The 9,805-nt window shown below is 40.0% G+C and overlaps 1 protein-coding gene across 1 annotated transcript; it reads left to right on the top strand.

Moving 5' to 3' along the window:
- Window positions 1-580: 580 nt before the first annotated feature.
- Window positions 581-1,882, top strand: LOC135709535 (peritrophin-1-like). Its single transcript, XM_065231934.1, has 2 exons — window positions 581-591; window positions 657-1,882. Exons 1-2 carry the CDS (start codon window positions 585-587, stop codon window positions 1,478-1,480), a joined length of 831 nt encoding a protein of 276 aa, XP_065088006.1. The 5' UTR covers window positions 581-584; the 3' UTR covers window positions 1,481-1,882.
- The last annotated feature ends 7,923 nt before the right edge of the window (window positions 1,883-9,805 follow it).

Genomic DNA, 9,805 nt, shown 5'->3' with positions numbered 1-9,805 from the left:
GTTCTGAGTAATTAATATTTGAAAAGGCCGTATTTTATAGAGAAAAGCGATTTATAAGAGATATATTGTATTTATTTACAAAAGAACTATGACGAAAAAAATTACAATTTTCAGGAACACCCTGTTGCAATTCTGAAAAATTACTCTAAAATTAAAACGTTAAGAGATGGAAAAACTGTTTTTTTTTCACCAAGTTGTTTTGGATTTACCCAGCTTAAATTTTACTGTAAGGATATGTCTTTATTTTAAAAACTAAAAAAGTTAGCATTAGATTACCAATTAGTTTCAGTGCCACCCTAATGTTTAAAACCAGCAACAGAAGAAACTTTTGAAGTACAAAATCTTTACCAAAAACACCAAACGTCTAAATATTACAGCACTTCTAAATATTACAGACTACTATTCCAGCAATTAAATGAAAACGCCCATATTTTTCCTAATTGAAAATAAACATCTAAACGCTCATTCATGTCAGAATTCATCTGACATCTCTTATCAAATCGCTGTGGGTTAAGATGCGTTCACCAATGTCTAGCGTAGTCAACAATCAATCTAAATAACGATTAGATTCTTGGTCGTCTCAGATGAAAGGTACGTTCTGTGTAATTTTTTGTGCTGCTGCTCAAATTACAGCATTTATTGTTGCTATTTTCTAGCGAAAATCATAATCTCTGTATTATTCCTTTGGGAAGCCCATGTCAGTTCGGCAACACATCCGACCTGTCCACCGCAGAATGGACCAGGAGAGGCGATACATCTTCAGCATCCAGCTGACTGTGCAAAGTTTGTGACCTGTGATTGGGGCGTGGAGGTTGTCAGAGATTGTGCACCTGGTACCTTGTGGAATGATGCCGTGAAAACATGCGATCACACGAGAAATGTCAAGTGTAATACAGAAACTACCATTATGCCGACGAGTCCGACGAGATCATTTCGTACAAGGCCTCCAATAGTGAGAACGACGGTTACCTCCACAACTACACCAACGACGCATCAATTGACGAATGGTGGATGCCCCAGCGTTGTGGATCGAAACAATCCGGTTTTCCTGCCTCATTTGGATTGCACAAGATTTTATGTTTGCACGTTGAAAGGCCCGGTGGAGTTCCGTTGTAATGAAGGTTTTCATTGGAGTATTAAAACGAATCACTGTGAGCGTCCTTGGCAAGCTTGGTGCGTTACGAGTGCTACGCCGCCAACGATGAACGATGGTTGTCCAAGCGTCGTTGATCCAAACAATCTGGTTTTTCTGTCGCACCCGGATCGAACCAAGATCTACATCTGCATTCCGGGGATCGGCCGCACAGAGTTGAGTTGTCCCGAGGGTCTTCATTGGAGCACGGATGGATGCATTTCATGGGCAGATAGTAACATGAGTGCTGCTACTCCGGGAACTGCCGCAATTACTGCAATGATCACTTCAACTGCCAGCACGCATGCAGGGGATTATTTCACTACGGATAGCTATAGCTATGTTTGACGTACGTGCTTCAGTAGTAACCGACTGCTTCGTCAACAGTCCAAGTTCTACCGAAAAATGTGTTTAAGTTTAAGACTTAGGATCATCGTTTTGCATTTGAAATTGGTTTCACAGCTTCTTCCGGAATTACACCACTGATATTTGAAAAATAAGGAAATGATCTGTACATCAATTGAAGGTAGACTCAGAACTTCTCACGGAAGACTCTTCGCACACTATTTCAGCATCTCCAAGTGACATTTACTTTCAACTTTATATTTTAAAATTTGCCAACTCGTGACTTCTCACTATCAGCGCAACAACTTTTCGCTGACTAGAACTTCATCCAACTTCATCAGGCGCATACATAAATCTTTTCCATCACGTCTACCAAACAAAAAAAAAAATAAACGCCAAGACCAAACGCACCCTGTGCCTCCGGAGGCACAGAAGAAAATCATAAAAAAAAAAAACAAATACAAAATAGAACTCATTAATTTTTAAGCGTCGCTCTTGGGATAGCCTGCAATTTTGCAAGTCGGTGAAGTATGATAATATGTATGACAGTAGGAGCGGCGGCCTTCAGCTCCAGCTCAGTTCAGTTTAGCTATATAGCAGTGTAGTCAACGAGCGAACGAGTGAGTGAGTGGTGTGATAAGACAGCAGCTAGCAGCGCCATAAATATCATTTATTACCGCTGTGCTTGAATTCGATTCAATTTAATTTAATTTTGCTCAACTGTGGGCGATGGTGGGGTGGGGTGGTGGTGAAAAAATGAATTATAATAGGACGAAAGACGAAGATGTTGCGATGTTTGCTTGAGGAGCGTTTGGGTGTGTGTGTGTGTGTGAGAGAGAGAAAAATAAAAGTAAGGGAATAACAACAATGTTTCGAACAATTTTCGAGCGAACTGTTTTTTGTTCGTTTTTGAGTTGTTTTTAGCTCCGATCCAAAGTAAGTGGGGGTGATTGAGTTTGGAAGGTTTATGTCTGGTGAAGGATTTTTACTGTACTTCCTAGAGAGTTGAGCTTTCGTGCACGTTGGTGTAGCCAGCGATGGCACCAAATAACATAAATAATAAAGTAATGATAAAAAAGTTCCATTATGATTCCAAATTCTGAATATGGTGTCATTTTGTTCGTAACTTATTTCTACAATAGAAACATTCCTTATTATTTTTTTTTATATTAATTTATTTGTACAGGCTCAATCGAATAAATTTTACAGAGCCGAGTTATCATTTGCATTATACATGATTAATGTCTTAAATCTAGAGTTAAAGGAATTGAACCGATTACTCGCGGTCGTCTCGAGGTTAGTGGAGATTTACAATTTTTTGGATGGGGAAAGGGAGAAGGAGGTTTGAAATATGATTTATTATACAAATATTTAATTAATCCTAAAACATGAACTTATTTCTATTCATCTTGAAAACAAACATTAAAAAAAAACTACACGCACAATACACAAACTAAACACAAGGTTAATCAAACTTACAATCTAAGGTTAGTATTCTTAACGTAAACATATATGAGTTTCATAAACTCCAGATCACGTCTAGCCAAAATATCCCGAACTGGAACATTAGGTTGTTTACCTCGAGCCCGAAGGGAATCGCACAGCTCAGATCTGACTCCACGATGCTCAGCACAAGACCAAAGGATGTGATCGGCGTCTTGGTAACCATGTCCACATTCACAGAGATTGCTGTCTCCCAGCCCAACACGAAACAAGTGAGCGTTTAACGAATAGTGATTGGACATGAGGCGAGACATCAGACGAATGAAGTCTCGACCCACATCCAAACCCTTGAACCAAGGACTCTTCGACACGATACGATACGAAGACAACGATACTGTATACGTTCCAGTTTGATGATGTGAGTTTTAGCCGCCGATTGGAAGCAAAAACTACCGTACTCTAAAACCGATAAGATCGTTGTCCGGTACAACGTTAGAAGATCTTGCGGATGAGCTCCCCACCACGTTCCGGTAATTGTTCGGAGAAAATTGATCCTTTGTTGGCATTTTCGTCTCAGATACTCAATGTGGGATCTCCAGGTGCATTTGGAATCGAACCAGACCCCAAGATATTTAAAAGACATGGAATGAGTGATCGGTTTACCCAAAAGTTGAAGCTTCGGTTGTGCTGGGCTATGCTTCCTAGAAAAAACGACCAACTCAGTTTTCTCCGTGGAGAATTCGATACCTAGCTGGATAGCCCAAGTAGACAAATTGTCTAAGGTATCCTGTAAGGGTCCTTGCAGGTTGACCCCTTTGGGCCCTGTCATAGACACTACGCCATCATCTGCAAGTTGTCTCAACGTGCAGTTGTCACTTAGACAATTGTCAATTTCTCTGACATAGAAATTGTACAAAAGGGGGCTTAAACATGAGCCCTGGGGGAGACCCATGTAACTAAATCGAGAAGCTGTAGAGTTTCCATGAGAAAAGCTCATATGTTTCTCTGACAGCAAATTGTACAAAAAGTTATTAATTAATGGGGAAAGGCCACAAGCGTGGAGTTTGTCTGAAAGGACTTCAAGCGATACTGAATCAAAAGCCCCCTTAATATCCAAGAACACAGAAGCCATTTGCTCTATTTTAGCAAAAGCCAACTGAATTTCTGTGGAAAGCAACGCGAGACAGTCGTTCGTTCCCTTACCCCTACGGAAACCAAATTGAGTATCTGAGAGTAGGTGGTTCGTCTCAACCCATTTGTCGAGGCGAAAAAGGATCATTTTCTCCAACCATTTTCGAATGCACGATAACATCGCGATGGGACGATACGAGTTATGATCTGACGCGGGTTTTCCAGGCTTTTTAATGGCTATAACTCTCACTCGCCTCCAATCATCTGGAACAATATTGAACTCCAGGAACTGACAAAACAAGTTCAACATGCGCCTCTTAGCGACGTCTGGGAGGTTCTTCAACAAGTTGAACTTGATCCTATCAGCCCCCGGAGCCGAATTGCGACACGAAAGGAGCGCGAGTGAGAGCTCCAGCATTGAAAAAGGCTGGCTGATCTCGTCTACCGAATTCGTCGTTTCGCGAGGAATCATCTGTGCCGGAACGGAATCAGGACATACTTTTCGCGCGAACTTGAGAATCCACCGATCCGAGTACTCCTCGCTCTCGTTGTTTGAAGACCGGTTACGCATCCTTCGCGCCGTGTTCCAAAGCGTATTCATCGACGTTTCGCGCGATAAACCGTCCACGAATTGCCGCCAGTATCCGCGTTTCTTGGCTTTGATGAGGCTTTTGAGTTCGCGTTCAAGAGTCGAGTATACCCAACCGGTGGATGTAAGATTCGCTTACAATTATGTGGGATTCATCATCAGAGGATGTAAGTGGAGACCGCATGAACCGAGGATGCGATATACCTAGCTGCGGTCCAATGCAAGAAAATTGGAGACCGAAAAATGTAGAGTGTATTAGTGAGGTAAATTTATTGTGTCGAAAAAAAAAAATAGGAAATTGGTTGCCGACTGGGACTCGAACCACGAACGTTGTGATTATCAGACCTGTGCTTTCTCCACTGCTCTCTCTATGCTCCTGAATATGGACAGCCTAAAAGCAAACATGAAGCGCTCATTTTCTCGCATACTCGACTTCGTATGCTTTTTCTGCTGGAGAGATTCGAGGCAAGTGTGTGCGTCGTTCTACAATGTTCTACAATGTGCGTCGTTCTACAAGCTTACTGGTATAGTCGAAAGCGTAGATAGAACACGAAACGAAAAAGACAAAAAACCATTACGGAACTAACATTCATTGTAGAGGCATTCGAGGCAAGTGTGTGCGTCGTTCTACAATGTTCTACAACGTGTGTCGTTCTACAATCTTACTGGTATAGTCAAAATATCCACGCTAACACGAAATAAAAAAAAGACAAAAAACCATTACATCGCTTGCATGGTCAATTCCTAACATTCGTTGCGATGTTCATGAACAGAGGATGATAGGAAACGGAACGAACATTTATTGTAATAGATTTTTGGTTTGCGTGTGGGAATTAAAATCTCCCATAATCAACCGTGGAGTAGGAAGAACTGAACAGATATCTGAAAGTTGTTTTTGACTAATCGAAACTCGGGGAGGAATATACACAGAAGCAATACAAATGCTCTTGCCTTTAACAAACAGCCTGACATGCGACAACTTCAATACCTGGAAATTGTGGAAGATTCACTCTATAGAAGGAATGGCACTTTTTGATCCCCAAAAGTACTCCTCCTCCACGCGACTCCTAACGATCCAGTCGAATAATGTTAAAATCATGAAAAGGAAGATCGATATCTGAAGAGAGCCAAGTTTCACACAGAGCAAATGCATCACAATCATTATTGTGAACCAAAAACTTAAACGATTCTATCTTAGGAATAAGACTTCGACAATTCCACTGTAGAACAGTGATCAAATCCCCGACCTCGTTTGGAAAATTATCCATCGAAGGAGATTCCTTATTATTAACATGCCACAATAGAAACATTCCTTATTAGAACGTATAGCCATCTACTCTAGACTAGACCTGTGCGCCGCCACGCCACGCCGCCGCCGCTGACGATTTTCATACGCCGTCGTCGTCGATGGAATTGAGCCGCAGTAAAATAGTTCACGCCGCCGAATAAATTTATGTCACGCCGATGAAAAGTCCGTAACATCTTTTCGGTAAAATGCATCTTGAACGCGTTTAAATTAGAACTTGTGTACATGCTCATTCGTGGCCACTCAAAAGTGAGTGAAAAACCACTCAATTTTATTAAAACCAGATCTACTCTTAATCGAGTAACATAACCAGAACTGAATTTTGAGTAAAACGGCTAGGTATTTGTTGATGAGTTATTTCTACTCATTCCCAAAAAATCGAAAATATAGGGAAATGAGTCAAAAATGCACAAATGGGAATACATTTTGTTGCTTTTCTTTTGACGTAGGATTAAGTCTTTCGGTAACTTTTTGAGGGTGCAATTTCAAAAAACCAAAATCGACTGCGTTACGAAAAGTGGTCAAATTTTAACCACTTATAGCTCTGTCCATAGCGGATGGATATTAATTCTGAACCAGCCAATCGATTGAAATGTCATATACGAATCTGCTAAAATGAACAGTTTATCAATTCTCAAAAGGTCATTGTTGAAAATTGCACGAATGTGCAACTGTTGCTATGATAATGAAAATTATCACCGATTTGTTGCAAAAGCACTTTCCCTAACACAGATTTAAAAATCAAATTCACTCCGGTCTAACTAAACGGTGTTTATTCAATCACCGCGTGTAGTGAGTCGTGGTTTCCAGGGGTCATCATCATCAGCAGCAGCGGCGTGTGGTGTGGTAGATTGTTCTTCAGTACACGACGAAAGGCTGCCCGTAATGTGGTGTTTACACTTAGGCTAGTTCACTAGCGCTAATGAGCTCGCTGCTAGCAAAAACGCTCATCAGCATAATGTAAACAGGGCATCAGCGTCTACCAGCATGAAATTTCAGGAGCAACTGAAATTCGTGCTAGATGGTGAGTACACTAGTGCGAGTAAATCCGCACAGATGTAAACACCCCATAAACGCGAGCTGTAGCCCACTGAGCGGTCCATTCGCCGAAGAAGGAGGAAGAAGTTGTACCGCTACCGATCGGATTTCAGTTCCCATATGTTCAAATCTAGCATACCATCTATTTTTAATGTAACATTGGGGTTACGATTTCAAAAACTAAAGTCAGTCGCGGCATGAAAGTAATCTGATTTTGATCCAGAGATGATTAATTTTAATTCTTAATACGCCAATCGATATGAAAGTTTTCTAAAAATCTGATAAAATTAAGACTTTATCAATTTCAAAAGGTCACCATTGAAAATTGCACGAATTTTCTTAATAAGAGGTGCTTAAAATTTGCATCAATGGGGCCTCCCTTAGCTCAGTCGGTAAAGGTGCAGCTTCAAAGCAAGACCATGCTGGATGTGGCTGGGTTCAATTCCCGGTCCGGTTTAGGAATTTTTCGGGTTGGAAAATTTCTCGACTTCCCTGGGCATAGAAGTATGATTGGACTTGCCACACAATTATACCTCAAAAGCTCTCAATTAATAACTGTGGAAGTGCATCTAGAACACTAAGTTGAGAGCACGCAATAAGCTAATATGCGATATGCAATAAGCTTGAAATGCGAAGAAGAAGAAGAAGAAGTAAAATTTGCATCAAAAAGCATAAAAATAGGTAGCGTCCGGTATGCACAGATTATGTGATTGATGTGTTTTCTCTTTCACCGATTTAATTTCCGAATACCATTTCCGGTGTGAATTCCACAGCATTGTTCTAACTGCACACTTAGAAAAATTCATGCAAATTTAGGTGCTCTGAGAGTGACATATACGAGCGTCAATTTTGACATAAATTTGAGTCATAACAGACGCGAAATATAGCTGAATCAAACGTACTTTTCGTCGAGCAAAAAAATTTTCAGTATCGGAGCACTTAATATTACATGACATGTTTGTTGACATCTAATCTTTTATGTCAAAGATGGATTCTGTCACGTGTAAAATTAGTTATTTCTAAGTGTGTGGATTCTGAACTTTCAACCCTTTGGGCCTTTTCAGGACCACAAATGACTAATAAAAGAGTTAACTAAAGACTTCAAGGAAGAGCTTGTATCCAAACTGCTTTCGAATTTCAACCTATCGAAATTTTTCACTGATAACGAGTTAAGGTGGTTCTCTGTGAGATCCTTATTCTCGCGACCACTTTGAAATTTTAAGTGCACAAATATCAGCTTCCACAACACGTACTACAATGAAACTGTTACTCCACGCTTGCTGCGCTGCAGCTTAGATGCAGTAGCAATTTCAGGTGAAATGGAAATCTTATTTCCGAGATTTGTGTAATTGTAATTTCGAGGTGGAAGTGCATTAATAGCCTACGTGGTGGCCATTTGTGGATTCTACAAGGAATCACGTTAAGAAATTTAAATTGATTTCTATACTAAACGCTCTTACTATACTTTTGATGTGACATCAAAACTACCTTTCGTATTCCTACATAAAATCTACGATTGTGTCTTGGATACAACCTCTTACTTCTTTTTTTTTCAACTGATTCTTATGTCATAAGAGTAACTTGCCAGTTTTGTTAATTTTTTTTTCTATTAATCCTAAAAATAATCCAAAAACTGAAAAACATTTTAACCAAGCATTTTATTTTATAGCAAACAGAATGCAAAACAATTACCTCTCAATTTGCGGTACGTTTCCGCATCGACGACGGCTGCTCCATTTTCGAATGATTTCTTTCGAAATTTTAAAATTTTCTTCTACGACGGAATGGCAAATTTCGTATTTTTACATTATCACAACGCCATTTTTTTTTAGTTAACAAATGGGCTGAAAACTCAAAATTGAGATCCACCTTTATTTATTTATTGTTGAGTGAATGTTACTCAAATTCAAAAATTACAACTACTCATGTTTTGACGTTTCAAAAGTAGTTATGAAAATGCGTACGTCTAACTCAGTTTTTGAGTAACCTCAAAGGCAGCGATTGTCATTTAGTTGTTTGACGTTTGTTCGCACTTTCTCTATCTAGAACACAGGGATGAATTCAAGAGGCTAAGGCTAAGCCAGCATTTTTCTGATGTCTGCTATTTTTCACTCACACACTTACAGCCAACGCAAAAGAAACACATGCGATGTAAGCGACAGCTGTAAAATACAGGGTTGAACATTCTCTGGGGAGAATCACCCGGGTGCGAGAGATATCATTCTCTGGGGTGAATCTATGCTTGCCTCCTCGGAGATTTTTCCTGGCCCCACTGGAGAGATTGTTAGACAATTGAAAGTTCACTGCTTGTCTGAGTTTCTGCACTTTTGGCGATTATGAGTGAACAAAACTCAAATTTGGGTCTATTCCATTCGCCGTGTACAAATTTCGAAAATTGCTTTTGAAAATTTAAAAATTAATGACGGCCCCTTGACTTAAATCCAAAACCAACAAGTTATAAAAATCAATTTCACAATGAGTGCTGAGCAATCGAATTTTGCAATGAGTCACGCAGTGCCGCGTTAACAGTAGGGCAATGGTGGGCTAAAGCCAGGTCCTCGCAATTTGGAGAACGCCCTCGGTTCAGAGACATTAACTATATCCTTCTCAATAATATATTTCAAGAAATTAATCGTTGGTTAGTTTTGTATTTGTATTAAACACTAAAGCGTTGAAAACATGATTTAAATTTCGTCCTTCAACTTTCGTTCGTTCCCCCCCGCTTTCGACCTTCCTTCTAACCGTTTCCACCATGGAATATATCTAACGCTTGGTTTCAATGACACTTCTTCGGATGTTTTCTTTTGACCCCTTCGTTCTC

This window comes from Ochlerotatus camptorhynchus, unplaced genomic scaffold (genome assembly GCF_037179485.1).
Source record: "Ochlerotatus camptorhynchus isolate MF236.1 unplaced genomic scaffold, CSIRO-AGI_Acam_v1.1 ptg000361l, whole genome shotgun sequence".
NCBI lineage: Eukaryota > Metazoa > Arthropoda > Insecta > Diptera > Culicidae > Ochlerotatus > Ochlerotatus camptorhynchus.
This window is presented reverse-complemented; position numbering and strand designations above follow the sequence as displayed.